Consider the following 16,755-nt stretch of genomic DNA (forward strand, 5'->3'; position numbering starts at 1 on the left):
TCATTTTCAGCTGACATATTTTTATTGAATTCATTCAGACCAGCTGTTTTAATCATATTTTCATCTTTGGATTTTCACGCAAAGTTCACTCCACCTCAGTAAAAAGACTCAAGTCATTTTTTTTATATATATATATAAATCTGGCCCTGTAAAACTGTTATAGTTATATTCTATAGATACTGTCAATTGGAATATTTAATATATTTGCAGCGTAAAACTTTTGGGAGAAGAACATTTAAAACCAAAATTGCCAGATGCATTTAAAAAGAACAATTCATTCAATATATATATATATATATATATATATATATATATAACACTCTCTTTCTCACTCATACCTAAAAGCATACATTCACAAATTCCAAATTACCTTCATTCATATCCACTCACACACACACACACACATCCTCACACATCCATACACAGCGCCATTTGTTGACCTCATAAGCAGCCTTCTGATCCTGAAGCCAACAAATGATCCTTCGATTGCATTTCCTTAGTAACAATACATTGTTTAGTTTGGTCTGTACATTCCCCGTGGGTCAGGGCACAACCTGCGCCCCCCTAGCTTTGCTTAGGGGAAGCAGTGCACACCAGAGGGTCCATCAAACCCAAATAAAAATCACAGCAAAGAGAACCACATTTTGTTCAAGAGCGAGCACTTGAACACTGGCCAGCGTGGTGAGAGGTGCTAGCTCAGCCTGAGTAAGGTGCATGGTTACAGGTCCAGCTCCTGGTCAGTTTTTCTTTGTTTCCCCTGAGTGTTATGTGTTCTAACTGTTTGCAATGAGGGGCATTTTATCCTCCGTGTCCATCTCCGGCTGCATCTCTAGCATTTGTCCGTCTTTAAGCCCAGCAGCTCTGGCCCGAGCCCGTCGAGGCCTTCGCCACAGCCACCGCCAGTCTACATAGGCCAGGGTCACCTCCAGGGTGTAGTACAGGGACCAGAAGAGTGCAAAACAGCCCAGGAGCAGCAATGACTGCAGGATAATACAGAAAGAACAGAGCTTACATTTATGATATTTACATTTGGCGAGGTGATTCAGAACAGTAGGCTTGTTAAAATAGCACAATTTCTATTGTGTCTTATTTTATAGTAAGGTATTTGATAAACTAGGCAAACTGCAGTCCTGGATAGCCAAGGCTCCGCAAGCCTAAGCTTGAATGAAGTCCTGCATTTCATTTATGTAATATAATATATTATGTATATAATAATAATAATAATAATAATTCATTTTTTAATCGTATTTGTTGTTATTACACTCTCAAATAAATTTACTGACTTATATGAATTCATTTGAATTGATATCTGTAGTGACTGTGGATGACTTGATGCCAGTATTTTGGGATATACTACAGATCTCTATTCTTAATGGGTGGAATATACATCAAGCACCTGAATTAAATTAAGCTATATTTACTAATTACTGTATTTTTTGCACTATAAATCCTTTAATTTTCCCAAAAATCGAGAGTTTTGGTTTTGTTCTCCAGCACCGGGGCTGGAGTAGCATTAGCATTAGCCACTAACTGCTATTTCCCGTTCAGAGGTGAGTATTATCGGACTGTAGCCTGCTCCTAACTCCGGCTAGCACTGCTGGAGTAGCATTAGCATTACTTGCTAACTGCGCTAGCTCTTTAGCTGTTCAGAGGTAATTGTATTTTCAGCCTGTAGCCTGCTCCTAACTCTGGTTAGCACTGATGGTGCAGCATTAGCATTACTCACTAGCGGTTAACAATCCCAAATATTTTTCTTCATAGTTTGGATATCTTTAGTATTAATCTACAATGCCGGAAAACTTTTCATAATGAAAAACTACTAAATTTAAGGTGCTATACATCTGTCTTTCCGTCTAATGACCTCCAGTCTAAGAAATCTGTGCGTGCTGTTTACATGACTACTTGAAAAATCAGCAAAAATCTGATTATAAATGGATTTTTAAGGCATGTAACCACACTCACAGTGAAAATCTCAGAAAACATGAATGACATAGAACGGAGAGACATACCTTGAGGCTATTGGAGCTAAACGGGATCACTACCTCTGGAGGAATGTCTAAGCCAGGAGGGCAGTGCAGTGAGAAATTGCTGTGCAGATACTGCCCATTCATAGCCTCCTCCACCAGTCTGTCAATCAACAAACACAGCTCAGTCACGGAGAGCTAAAAATGCAGCGGTGAGAAAAAAAACAAGCTGCACAGACATTCCTTCTTTTAACAAGTCTGGATTTAAAGAAAATAGGTACTTCCCTGAGACAGGGTTCATACACTTTTTAACAAATACATTTCCATGACTTTTCCAAGCCTTTGTGGCAAATTTTCATGACCATACAATCCTTAAATATTAGAGCAGACAAACAATAAAACTAAAAATCCATGTCAAAACTTATTATAGTAGGCCTATATCTTACTTAAAATGAAATTAAATAATAAAAAAATAACTTTTTTAAACAATGCTGACAATCTTCAATGATAAATTGTGTCAAATCCTGAGAGCTCTATTGTGTATAACTTAAATAACTAAATAACAAGCATTTCTAATGTTTAACCTGTAAACAGTGGTTCATACTTTAATAAAAGAACATGATATATATATATATATATATATATATATATATATATATATATATATATATATAAATCTTTAGTTTAAAACTTTTAATCAATTTTTAAATAATGTAATTTGGCAGATATCTGGCTTTCGGGAAACATGTTGGCTGTGATTTCTAAACCTGCTTTTCAAGGAAAGAGAGAAAGAGATGGCCATTACAGCCTAAAAAATGACTTAGCATTAATATAAAAACACAAATTAGTTGAAATTGTTTAAAATCAATCAGTTAACCTGTCAGACACACCAGGAGAACTGAACAGTATACAGTAAAATAATCTATATTATAAGCAACCAACAATTTTTTTAATTTTTGCTTTTAATATCGGCATAAAACTAAAATATGAAAGCAGATTTTGTTTGGTCATAGAGACTTTTTATTACTGAACTATTTAACAGTTAATGCAGTTAATATGTAAATCACTTATCAACTAGTAGAATAAGGCGAAATAAATTAAACGTGTGTAGAAAAGAGAAATAACCTGCTTTTAGAGCCACTCTAAACTATTAGTTAACAAAACTACACTGTGTCAAGCTCTCAGGCTAATGTTATAGGTCTAGTCATTTTCCCTTTCCTTCTCATTTTAATATTTATTTTTAATGTACACGATGAAAAATGTGGAGAGATTCAGTGAAGATATATATGTCTATAAACCGAACTACACCGATTAAACATAACCCAACACGCGCACACACACACACACACACACACACACACTAGCTAATGCGAAGTGACACGATGGATTTACCAAAACATTAAGTTATTTTTAACACCAAAATAGCTTTTCTCAGTCGACAAACGGAGCAAATTTCCATGACTTTTCCAAAACTTTGAGCATTTTTATTTTTCCAAAACTTATCCAGGCCTGGAATTAGCTATTTTCAAATTTCATGACTTTTCCAGGTTTTTTATGAACGTATGAACCCTGCTGAGAACTCTACATGAAACTCATGGAGATATGTATATACATTTGCTTATTCATTTTCTCTTCTAAAATCAAGGGTATTTAAAAGAGTTGATCCTGTTTTTGCTGGAGTAACTGTCTCTACCGTCCAAGGAAGGCTTTCTACTAATTTTAAGAATTTTTTAAGGGTCTCAGCGAGGTTTCCAACTCTCTAGTTCATCCCAAAAATATTGAATGGAGCACTATCATTACAGAAAACAAAGCGAATTCCACAATTAAACATATTGGAACCATGCCTAACTGTGCTGTTAAGGTACATCTGTTCCAGAGAGTCCAATTGGCAATACTTTTCTACAAGCACTTAACAAGATTATTGAGTGTGCTGTGAATTTTGAGTAATAAGAATTAACCAAAAATTAGGGATGATAAGTAGTTCTTTGTACCATACCTCTGTCTGTTCAACACTTCCTCGAAGGATAAAGAAGATCCATACAGAGTGAGTTTCCAATGCCTCAGAGAGCCCAGAGAAAGGGCAGCCTCTCCTGGAACAGAAAAGAAACTCTCTCTCGTAAACTTGAGGAGCACAGCGAGAAACATTATACTTCCTAAACTCCATAAAAAAACATGCTTACTGTGGTCAGTGATTTGAAGGCTGTACTGGCCCTCAGCTCGCTCTCCCCAGCACCGTACGGTGGAGAAGGTCCAGTCTGTGAAGCCACTGGCATCTCTGCTCAAATAAAAAATAACACACCTTATTTGACAACTGCTCTTGAAAGACATTTTGAATAGCCTATGTACACAGTTTTTACACAGATTCTGACATTAATTAATGTTTTTTTAGAGCTACACCTAACTATTCATTATTTCATTCCTCTAACAATTATTTTAATATTATTACTATTAGCCCATTAATTTAATTACTTATTTGTCAGTTATTCTAAAAGGCCTTGTATGTGTGTAATGTTGATATAGTCAGCAATACAGGGTAATCCACTAAAAAAAACACTATCTTTATTCTTTTTGCTTTTGAGCTAGGCTTTGTTGAGCAGTTCTTTCATCTTTCTTTTACTATGTTTGATTTTTGGGTGGAAAGTCTAGATTGAAAAGGCCTCTCAACATTACCCTTCTTTGGAAGTGTGATGGCTACTTGGCAATCATATGGATGCATTTGAAGTTAGACATCATACAAATACAATAATAATAAAAAAAAAATCCTTTTCCCACTATATATTTTTTTCCTCTTTTCTCAAAATTTTCCCATTTTCTCCCCAATTTACACGGCCAATTACCCACCCAACTCACTAGGACTCCCTATCACTAGTAATGCCCCAACACACCAGGAGGGTGAAGACTAACACATGTGAATACATGTGAAGTCAGCCACCGCTTCTTTTCGAGCTGCTGCTGATGCAGCATTACCGAGCAGCATCCCAGTGGACTTGGAGGAAAGCGCAGCGGCTCGGTTCTGGTACATCAGCTCACAGACGCTCTGTGCTGTGGACATCACCCTAGGAGTGATGTGGGGAGAGAGCGCCATCTACTCACCCGGAGGGAGCAGGGCCAATTTTGCTCCCTCTGAGCACCGGCACCTTTATGCAAAGCTGCATGAGCGGGGGTTCAAACCTCCGATCTCCCGCTCATAGTGGCAGCGCTGGAAGAAATGGTAAGTTTTAGGTCCTGCACTCACCTTGTGAATCAATTTTTTTATAAACACACAAAATGGGGCTAAACAACATGGCTTTGGATAAACAGAAACCTTTGGTGTGATCTACTGGTCAATTGCAATTGAAGTATGGGGCACTCCTGGCCTAAACTGAATTAAAGCACTAATCTGGTAATGTAGAATGTGGCTTCCTGTGACTTTGTGTGTGGTGAAAAAGAAACAGATTCTACACTCACGTGTCCAGTACCCTCCTGGCCCCGATGAGTGAGCTCATTCCACTCGGGCAGAGCAGCACAATTTCCACATTGCCACGTCGAGGGTGGGTTATAGTGACAGTAACATACACATGTTCAAGGGTCTGCAAGCCTGACTGCCGAAGGTCTGCAGCTGTTACTGTGAGAAAAGAAGAGATCCTTGGTCAAAATGTATGTGGGGAATGTGTGACCTATTTACCAAAAGGCATAAAGTTAGAAATTAATTTTAGGTGTTCAGAAAAGCTTTATAAATATAATACTATGGCTCCTGAACCCTGGTCCCAACAATCAGCAGCCATGGGCTTATCTAAGCAGCTGCCAAGTACTCTGAACATTGAATGCCTAATGCACACATAGCAGGATTTACTATAAGTAGGAAGCAGATGAATTTCATGCAGCAGTTAGTATATACTTAGTTTATAATGTAACATAGAAGTGGAAAAAAAACAAGAATGGTGAAGGTCTTTTTGTGAGGATTGGAAGACAGAGAAAACTTTCAGTCATACTCCACATCAGGGGGTGAGCTTCAGTAGGAAAAGCGCCAAACAATGCAGGGATCTCTAGGACCTGAATGATCTACCCTTGCTCTAGATGATGGAGCACTATTCTACTGTCTAATGACCTTCATTAAAGTCATGGTGCCAATTGATTCAGGTTTCTCCTTCAGAGAATCCTATTCCATTGGCAATACTTCTCTACAGGAAGTGAACATGCTATGGGTGCATTGGCAATACTTCTCTACAGAAAGTGAACAAGCTACGGGTGCACAGTGGTTGGTGTGGCGCAGTGGATAACACCACTACCTGCTAGTGGGCTTCTCACATCATGTGGGAGACTGGGGTTCAATTCCGGGTCTGGGTGACTGAATGCTGTGCTACACCAATTAGAATCCTTGGGCAAGACTCCTAACACTACAGTGGTCCACCTTTGTAATAGGAATTACTTTGTAAGTCACTTTGGATAAAAGTGTCAGCTAAATGCCGTAAAAAAAGTAACAAAAAAAAGTAAAAAATAATAATAAAAAATAAATAAATAAATAAATTTGCACATATGTGTCAGCAGCAATTGGTGCAACCTAAAACATTTGGACACACAGGGTATCTATGGCTTATTCACTGGCTGTTTGGTAACCTTTGCTTTTGAGAAACATCAGTCAAGTTAATATTAGTAATTAAGGTCAGGGCAGCACTTTCACAAAGATCTAGACCGATTTATTAGCAGATGGCTTACTTTACTGCTCCAAAACAAACTTTCAAAGCACGTTTGGGAAAGATGTGTTGCCAAGTTGAACCGGACTAAGAAGTGTTCTGCAGCAGGACAGAGGTTACGGGAACTCGAGAGCAGACTACTTCCAAAAAACTTGGTTCAATATGGACAGAGCTTATGGAGCACTGCATCATCTGGATCATGATTACACTGCTACACATAATGACCGTAAAATGAAATACCAGCATATTAAAAACGCATTGGGGTCTTGGGGTCAAAAACATAATGTTTATCTATGACGTCCGTTATCTGGAAAGGATACAACACAGCCATGTACACACGTACAGCTTGTCCCTGTATGGAAGTATTACCAATAGAATAGGACTATCTGGAGATAGTAAACATGAATGCAGATATCGAAGCACTGGTCATTGACTGGCAAAAATACTGTTAACTGTTGTATATGTGAAAAAATATACAAATAAACACAACAGACAATATCACAATGATCAAATATTATTAAGGTAATGTCCATTTATTGTATGATAAGCTGACATAATTATTGTTACAGGCCTAGGTATAGGCCCATACAGGCCCATTTTGGCCCATACAGGATCTTTTATGCTCATTTGTAGTACATGGGAAAACGCTACAAAAAAGCTCAATAATACTCTTGATTTTAGAAGACACAATGAATGAACCGCTACCCCAATACTTTTGTCAATACAATAAACTCCTAGAAGGACCAATAATCTAACAAACTGACGAACTGTGAGAGTTAAACTGGGACTGATGGCACCTTGCTCACACACAAGAAAACTCCCAGTGAAAGGCTAGGCTTCTGCAGAAGAAAGCAAGGTTGTCTCCTTTCAGAGTTCCTGCTCCAGTGTCCAGTGAGCTGTAATTCCCTGGCATTTCCTCAAACACTGTTTGCTAATGTGCTCCCACACGCCATAACCATATAGGGAAGTAGCCTTCCCTAAGGAGAGACAAAGACACGGAGACCATAACAGACCACATATTTTTCTATATTTCATATTAAACACTTCATACTTTCCTTGGATAAACCAACAATCTGACACAATGTTTTATTTTTATAATAACAGTCAATACATAAATGCACAGTCATATCAGAGTATTATGACCATATGAGAGCACTCCGTAGGTCTTTATTAAGTCTTTAATTCTGTTCTCCAAGAGTCAGGGACCCAAGAGGACTGCAGTGCAGTGACACTGACAAGTGTGTGTTGTGTTCGTATGGGTGGCTCATACACAGCAGTGCTGCTGGAGTTCTTAAACACCTCAGTATCACTGTTGACCTCAGAATAGCCCAACAATCAGCAATATCCAGCCAACACAGATATCCGTCCTGTGGGCAGCGTCCTGTGGGCAGCGTCTTGTCACTAGCATCCACTGACCACTGATGAAGGACTAGATGATGACCAACACAAACTGTGCAGCAATAGAGTCTGACTTTACATCTACAGGGTGAACCAGCTAAGCAGGTGTGTCGAATAAAGTGAACAGTTAGTGATCACAGTATTGCTGAGAGATTATGGCCAAAAAAATATATATAAAAAATAAATGTTTTAATAGTTCCCCCCCTACTAAAAATCAGTCTACAAATGACAAAGAAATGGTTTATCTGTGTTGACGCTGCAGTTTTTAGACATTGTAAGATTTATTTCTAGCTAAATATATGTTTTATCCCACTGGGTGTTTGTGTCAAAAGTGTTGGAACAGTCCTCTGAGGAGTCTTTAGAAAATATGCGCATGTTGGTTTGTGGGAGGCGCCAGTAACCAAGGTATGAATGATAAACACTTCAAAATGGAGTAGTGTTTGCAAATATTTTAGATTAAAAATATTTTAGATAAAATGACTATATGTAAAAAAAATCCTGATTACTTCATTTTGAAAATTGCACTAAAATTCGAATTAACCATTAATTGTGAAAATCGCCCGGCACTAGGTCACAGTGTTTAAAAACTCCATCAGCACTGCTGTGTCTGATCCACTCGTTTAAAACACACAGCACAACACACACTGACACACCACTACCATGCCAGGCTCACTGCAATATACCTGCTCTGTGGTGGTCCTACATGGTCATGATTATTGAAGAACAGTGTGAAAGGAGGCTAAAAATGTATGAAGAGAAACAGATACAGGACTACAGCCAAGGAGGTCATAATAGTCTGATATGACTGTGTACAACAGTATAGATCAGCCATAGCATTCAAAATCCCTGCCTATTTTTGCGTCAGTCCTCCACATGTCACCAAAACAGCTCTGACCGGACTCCACAAGAAGTGGTATCTGGCACTAAATTAAAATTAGCAGCAGATATAAGGTGGGGCCTTCATTAGCATTACCAAGCTTTGGTTTATTAGTTGTTCTTTTTTGAAGCCCCTTTTGGTAGGTACTGAACATTACATACCATGAACATGACCTGTCTTGGTTTACCTGTCTTCTGTCTTGATCTGAGCCAGGTGTCCATCTATCACAGTTTGGTTCTTGTCAAAGTGGCTCAGATTCTTATATTTGTTCATTTTTCTTGCTTCCAACACAAGAACAGACTGTTCAAGGGCAGATCGTTCTCATCAGACCATTCTTTCTTTTAACTTCAAGAACAGACTGTTCACATTGTGCCTAAAATATCCAAGCTCTTGACAGGTGGTATTGGAACCAGATCATGCACGTTCTTTACTTCACCTATCAGGTTTATTTGTTATGGCTGATTAGCTCATGTATTTTCGATGATGTTTCATAAGCAAGTAATTCTGCATGAAAAAACAGTTAGCATCATGGCTAACAGCATCCAATTTTGCTAAAGCTAAATGTTAGCGCTGCTGCTAACTGCTTAAACGAAGCTGAGGATAGCTGCTGTGTCTGTTAGCTTTGATGCTTTATCCTGGCTGTCAGTAGTGCGGCTAACCAGCTATTCTAGGCTTTAAAACACAGGCTTTGAATAACATACAGAAACAACACACATATTTTTTAATACAGCAAGACTTACACTATCACACCTGTGCCCGCTAACATACTGTATGTGGAGACAGGGTGTTAGCATTTTAGCTGAACAACTTAAACGCTACGAAGGCTAGCTGCTGTGTCTCCTAGCATAAAGGCTAACCCTCTATTCTACACTTTAAAACGCTGGCTCAGAAAAACCTACAGAAACAAAACAAATTGTATCAAATAGGGCTGCCACGATTAGTCGACTAGTCACGATTATGTCGACTATTAAAATAGTCGACGACTAATTTAATAGTCGATTAGTCGTTTTTTTTCTTTCTTTGTTTTTCTCTCCAAACTGCTGCGACTGCCTTTCTGTCCTGGACGCACATGCGCAGTAGTGGAAACCGGGGTAGGTAGTGGACGACATCTCAGGACATTATACAGACAGGCTCTGGTTTCATGGCTACCCCGCTACAGAACTCAAAAGTGTGGGATCACCAAGAAAATAAAAGTGAAACGCGTGCAATGCAATATCTGCAATGAAGAACTTGCCTTCCTCGGCAGCACAACCGAGATGCACGAGCACCTGAAAAGGAGGCATGTTGTGGCTGATTAAATGACGAAGAAGCTAAATTGCTATTTAGCTGCTAAAATTAGCGTAAACAGAGCGTTAACTTAGTACTTAACTTACTCATCTTGATAGCTTTAAAACAGAGGTCACTAATAGGCGGACCGCGATCCGGATCCAGACCCAGACGTTGTCACAAATGCCGTCCCAAACCGATAAACTACAGAGAAGGATTTCATTCTGACAGTGGCTTCTGTTTTCAGTGCTTTTCGGTGCAGTAAACTCACAGATCAGTCATGTGTGGTGTAAAATCACCAAACGCTCTCCTCTGCCAATCAGATCTGTGCAGACCGCTGCCCTGTGTACGGTAATGTACACAATATCTGGACAGAGAGGCATTTTTTATTAATATACTTTTTTTTCATAATAGTTCAAACAACCTCACGGTTGAGATGTTTCATAAATGCCAGTGCCTTATCCTTATTTTACACAGTTGTTTACACTTTATGCTAAACAGTAAAATAATTGTCTGTTACAACAAGCTGCATATTTCATTAAAGGTTTAATGAACTATGATTTTAATTGTTTTTATTTTTAGTTAGCATATAGCTGAAATCTAATGTTGGTTGTATAATAGCAGCTGCATTCTATTGTGATAAACTGTGTTTTATATTCAATTAACGTATGATCCGATTAGTCGACTAATCATAAAAAATAATCGGTGATTAGTTGACTATAAAAATAATCGTTTGTGGCAGCCCTAGTATCAAACAGTAAGCTCAAATCTACACAAAAAAAAAAGGTTCAAAAAATCAACTAATTTCCAAAAATGTAATCATAGTTAAATCCCATAGCAGCCACCCAGAACATGTGTTCTGGTTTGTAAATGCATTTATAATTGTGAAATATCATCATACCCTGCTATTTTGTAAGACTTATGGTTATCATACTGTGAAAATCTCAGATGCTATTGTGACGCTAAATGGGATTAGCGTTAAAATTTCATTATAAAAAAAAAGTGTATCCACAGTTTCTTACTGTTTTTAATATTTATAATCATTGTTGTCAATATTTAAATATAAAAAGCCAGGTTGATACGATTTATTTTTTACTGATAGGGACTTTTATGTCTGCCTATCACATTATCTTCAAAACAACAACAGTCCCATGGTGGAAGGGGCAAAATATAAACTACACTGCTTATACCAAGCCAAGCATAAACAAGCAACCAGCATCTAATGAATTCAAAACCCATGAGGAGTATTATGTTGCAGTTAACTGCATACTGCAAATCCCCTGTGGCTCACTCGTGTGTCACACACACACACACACACACACACACACACACACACACACACACACACACACACACACACACACACACACACACACACACACACACACACACACACACACACACACACACACACACACACACAAACACAAACATTTCAGCTGCTGAGGGAAAGAGACGTTAAACATCTCTGGCTGCTTTTCAATCTTGTTTTTTTTTCTAAAAGGTTACTCAACACTGTTGACATTTCAGAACATTTGTTAATTTTAACTGCTGCTGTTTTTCTTCTGACCCACGACATTACCAACAAGACTCTTCAGATAGAGCATATCCACCCACTGGCATTCCATAAACTTGGTGCACACACTACTGACTCATTTCTGAATTTTGTTCTGACACTGCACACAAGCTCTGACCTTTTGATTACCCAATGGAAAGGTACTATTTTTTTTTGGACTGGTTTTAACCTTTCTGGCAACCTCAAGGACCGCTTCTGATGACCCTATGCACTAGTCCTGACTCTTCTGATGACCCTATGCACTAGTCCTGACTCTTCTGATGACCCTATGCACTAGTCCTGACTCTTCTGATGACCCTATGCACTAGTCCTGACTCTTCTTATGACCTTAAGCACCAGTTCTGACTTTTCTGATGACCCTATGCACCAGTTCTGACTCTTCTTAGGGTCATCAGAAGTGCTTAAAGTCCTAGGCACCAGTTCTGACTCTTCTTATGACCCTTTGAACCAGTTCTAACTTTTCTGATGACCATTAACACTAGTTCTGACTTTTCTGATGAACCTATGAAATAGTCCTGACTTTCCAGATAGCCCTAGTTCTGACTTTTCTTATAACCTTTTGCACTAGTTTTGACTTTTCTGATGACCATATGCACTATTTATGACCCTCCCAAAGACCCTTTGCATTAATTTTGACTTTTTAAATGACTATATGCACTTTTCTGATGACTCAAAATATAATTTGAAATTTCTGTTAGCTTCACACAAACTATATGTACTAGTTCTGACTCTTCTTATGAACTTACACATCAGTTTTTTAGGCTTCTTACCAGATTTGATTATTCTAATGATCCTAAATGTTAATTCTGACTAATCTAATAACCCTAAATATTAGTTCTGACTGTTTTTAAGCAGGGCTGAAGCAGATAGGTTCCTCCCTCTTGGGCTTTGTTCAACCAGAAGTTACCTCCATCCTCTTTTTTCCTCTGATTTCAACTGGGGGTTTTGGACCAACACATCTGTGTATGTGCACTGTGCAATATTTATTAAAATGAACATAAAAACACAAAAACTTTACTTTTACTCTATGTGTCCCACAAAAGTCAAGTTGAGAGACAATATGAGTTTGTATGTTCTCATAAAAACAAACACACAAAGTCAGGGTTAGGCTGGTGACTAGAGAAAATGAGAGAGACTAACAGCCCTTCTCTCTGCACGCAGCAGAGCAGAACAACACGCTACCACTCTTTCCACAGCTACTAATTATCCAGCAAACAAGGCCCAAGCTGGAGACAATCCACTGATGTCTTATTTAGAAGGAGGCCAGGATGAAAGAGAGTGAAAAAAAAACAAACACTGGAGAGAAACAGAGGGAGAAAGAAGGAGAAATGTAGCTATGCTGTCAGCCCAGACTTCTGTTCTGTGATAGCAGTGCTTAACGACAAGGGGGAAATGAACAAATGGAGAGAAAAAGATAGAGAGGAAAAGGGAGGGAAGACACGTCTTGGTTTCTCTGTGCATTCAATGACACAGACGTAGCAAAACATTGCCTAATAAGGGCAGATTGCTGATTGCCAGTTGGCGAGGTCCTACCAAACTCTCTCTCTCTTCCCTCTCCCTTTCTCCCTCTCTCTGTCTTTCTTTCTCTCTCCCACTCTTTTAATCTCAAACACACACACACACACACACACACACACACACACACACAGCAAGCACCAAAAGTCTCCTCGCTAACAAGTAGCAGGTTGTAGATGACAAAAACAGATCAAATAAAATTTCAAGATCAGAATAGATAGACTAGCCTCATATTAAAAAGAGCTGGGTCCAAGCACACCTTACTGCTTTTATCTGTGTAGAAGGACTAGTTTTTAATTGCATAATTCCGAAACATGCATATATACATGGCTAAAATAACAAAAAAAATGCAGAACTTTCAGACCTCAAATAATGCAAAGAAAACAAGTTCATATTCATAAAGTTTTAAGAGTTCAGAAATCAATATTTGGTGGAATAACCCTGGTTTTTAATCACAGTTTTCATGCAACTTGGCATGTTCTCCTCCACCAGTCTTAGACACTGCTTATTAACTTGTTTTCTTTGCATTATTTAAGGTTTGAAAGCACTGTAGATTTTTGTTAATTCTTCTATTTTTCATTTTTTTTTGCATATAAATGCTCTAAATGACAATATTTGTATTTGGAATTTGGGAGAAATGTTGTCTGTAGTTTATAGAATAAAACAACAATGTTCATTTTACCCAAACATATACCTATAAATAGCAAAATCAGATAAACTGATCTCTAAAGTTTTTCAAGAGCATATATAATTCAACTTATATATAAGTTTAAGATGATGTGCTTTAGAGAGTCTATCGGCAATATTTCTGTAGAAGGATGAGACATGCTGTGTCTAAACTTGTCGTGTTAGAGTTGTGCAGATGCTTAAAGTACTACAGAGCAAGACTTAAGTAAAAACGGTGAAGTGATTTTTAAGCACCACAATTTAGGGAAGAACTAAAGTATTTAAGTTAAAGTGTTTAAAAGTATTAAACTCACGGAAAACATGTAGAAGTAAAAGTGGAAGTATGAGAAAAAAATAATACTCCAGTAGCTACAGATACAGCATCTTGGTACTTAAGCACAGTAGTGAAGTAGTTCTACTTCAGCATTATACACCTCTGTCTGTGACTAAATACATTCAAGTATATCAGATTTCCACAAACATGTGGGCATGTAGAGTACGTCTGTTTGAATGGTTAGAACTAAGTGGAAATTTCCCTCGTCTCTGGCAGAGCCAAAAAAAAAATCTGGTCTTAATTTACTGAGCAAAGAATGAATCTGGTTATGGAAAGACTTGGGTACATATGACTACTCTGCTTCAGAACAGAGCAGAACATCTTATTGATTTACACAGTTGACACAGACATCAGAGAGATGGAGGGCAAATCCAAACGGAACAGAAAAGAAACGAGTTCTTCAGGGTTAGGGTGGGTCAGTGGTTTGGGGTTTTGTGCCTTCCATTCATTGCTAAATGCTTGGATTAGTGAGCTCACTGTCATTTGTTAGACGTGCCCAGTAAACAGCATGATGATGGAAGACAAAAATTAATGGAAGGATTTTGCTTCAAACTAACAAACCAAAGCATTTATTGTAGCCAAGACACACACAGACACACACGGACTTACCATTCCAGGTGAGTGCAAGTTTGTTTGGATAGGCTGGGATTGTCTCTTCTTCCTTTAAAAGTGGACTCTGGTAAGACACCAAGAAGGGCACAGTCTCCCAAACCTGCCCCACACAAAGCACACAGGCAAATGATCACTTCTAAGTCTATTATATTTACAGTTTATAAATATATCTGAATGTTAGAGTACAGTGGTGAGGGCATGCTAACAATTATACCTTGGCAGCATTGACCAGTCTCCAGGCGTTGAGCAGGCCAAAGCCATGTTTGTGGCTGTGGTGGAATCCAGCTCCATTAGTCTCCCAATCAGCCTCTGTGTCATACTGAAGAAAAAAAAAAAAAAAAAAAAAAAAAAAAAAAAAAAAAAAAAATATATATATATATATATATATATATATATATATATATATATATATATATATATATATATATATATATATATATATATATATATATATATCCTGTTATTAATGTGAAGCACAAAAAATCCCTACATTAGTTTAAGCTTCTCAAAGGTTTCTGGGACTTGGCTTGGCTATACTTACCTTTTTCCACTCCTTTACTAAGGAGCAGTTAGATGTGTGGCTTTAATGTGGACTTCTACTAGTGTGTTCACTAGTTTGCAGCATGAAGAACTTATACTTCTATCACAAGAATGGTGAAAATACTATTTACTATTTACTTACAGTCCTAATCCTTGGACTGTATAGTCTGTGTAGTAATGTGTAGCCTGTGTAGTAAAACCACTCCAGATGATCCAGAACGCAGCAGCACGTCTGGTCTTCAACCAGCCAAAACGGGCAAATGTCACCCCGCTGCTCATTGGCTAGCAGTTGCTGCTGGTATCAAATTCAAAGCTCTTACAATCGCCTACAACAAGGTGATGACAGAACAGCTCCTTCCTACCTGCACTCACTCCTGAAGGCCTACGCTACCTCCCGGCCGCTGCGCTCCTCCAATGAACGTCGCCTCGCTTTGCCAAACACTCACACAAAGCAATCCAGACTGTTCTCATACAGAGTTCCCCAATGGTGGAACAAACTACCTTCCACTACCAGATCAGGAGAATCTCTCATTATCTTTAATAAACTCCTGAAGACAGAGCTCTTCAAAGAGCACTTACTCTCTTAACACCTCTAACACACTAACTACTTCTAACCCAATTTCCTTCTTCCCCTCCTTCACTCCTCTATCCTATTATTTTCCTTTGACCTCCTTTAGGCCCTATCTGAAGATGTTTTTACTTTAACTTCTATTACTTTTGCACTTCACTATTGTAAGTCGCTTTGGACAAAAGCGTCTGCCACATGTAATGTAATGTAATGTAAAGTAAAAAGTCTCATACCACCAGCCTTAGTAATGCTGTAAATGTAATGCTGTAAATGTGTACATTTACAAGAAGTAATTAGAGTAGGTGTTTAGATATTCTAGATACTTTTAATTTAGTGCTGCAGATTAGTGAGTTGTATTACAAGCATCAAAATTTGGCACAAATTATATTTTTCTTTAAAAAAAAAAAAGGCTGCAATTTGCCAAGATGACTGACCGTCTATCTATGTGTCCTATGTGTAAAAAAAAAATAATAATTAAATTTTTTCCCCATTTCAGCTGCTACTCCCTCATCAAAAGTGATGCCACAACACAAGGAGGATGAAGACTAGCAGATGCCTCGTCTGACACGTGAAGTCAGCCATCACCTCTTTTCGAACTGTTGCTGAGCATTGTTGAGAAGCATCACAGCGCGCTCAGAGGAAAGCACAGTGACAATTTTTAATGAGCTTGGTGTCAAAATATAAATTTCTGAGTATGAGAAACTTTCCACACTTAAGAATTTTAAAATGCAAAACATTATAAAGATACAGGCCAATTAATTATATA

General features: G+C 38.1%; 1 protein-coding gene across 3 annotated transcripts in view; it reads right to left on the reverse strand.

Annotated features, from left to right (window-relative positions):
* pcsk7 (proprotein convertase subtilisin/kexin type 7) overlaps positions 1-16,755 on the reverse strand; it is a 37,169-nt gene continuing 20,414 nt past the window's right edge. For 2 of the 3 annotated variants that reach the window (XM_049478653.1, XM_049478654.1), the window contains exons 10-16: positions 15,096-15,200; positions 14,879-14,981; positions 5,412-5,568; positions 4,145-4,239; positions 3,961-4,054; positions 2,010-2,127; positions 1-980 (exon numbers count right to left, since the gene is read on the reverse strand). In XM_049478653.1, the coding sequence (XP_049334610.1) occupies positions 774-980; positions 2,010-2,127; positions 3,961-4,054; positions 4,145-4,239; positions 5,412-5,568; positions 14,879-14,981; positions 15,096-15,200 (879 nt within the window). In that variant the 3' untranslated portion in view covers positions 1-773. The remainder of the gene's footprint in view (positions 981-2,009; positions 2,128-3,960; positions 4,055-4,144; positions 4,240-5,411; positions 5,569-14,878; positions 14,982-15,095; positions 15,201-16,755) is intronic. The other variant, XM_049478655.1, reaches the window with a different exon arrangement.

This window comes from Astyanax mexicanus, chromosome 4 (genome assembly GCF_023375975.1).
Source record: "Astyanax mexicanus isolate ESR-SI-001 chromosome 4, AstMex3_surface, whole genome shotgun sequence".
Taxonomy (NCBI): domain Eukaryota; kingdom Metazoa; phylum Chordata; class Actinopteri; order Characiformes; family Acestrorhamphidae; genus Astyanax; species Astyanax mexicanus.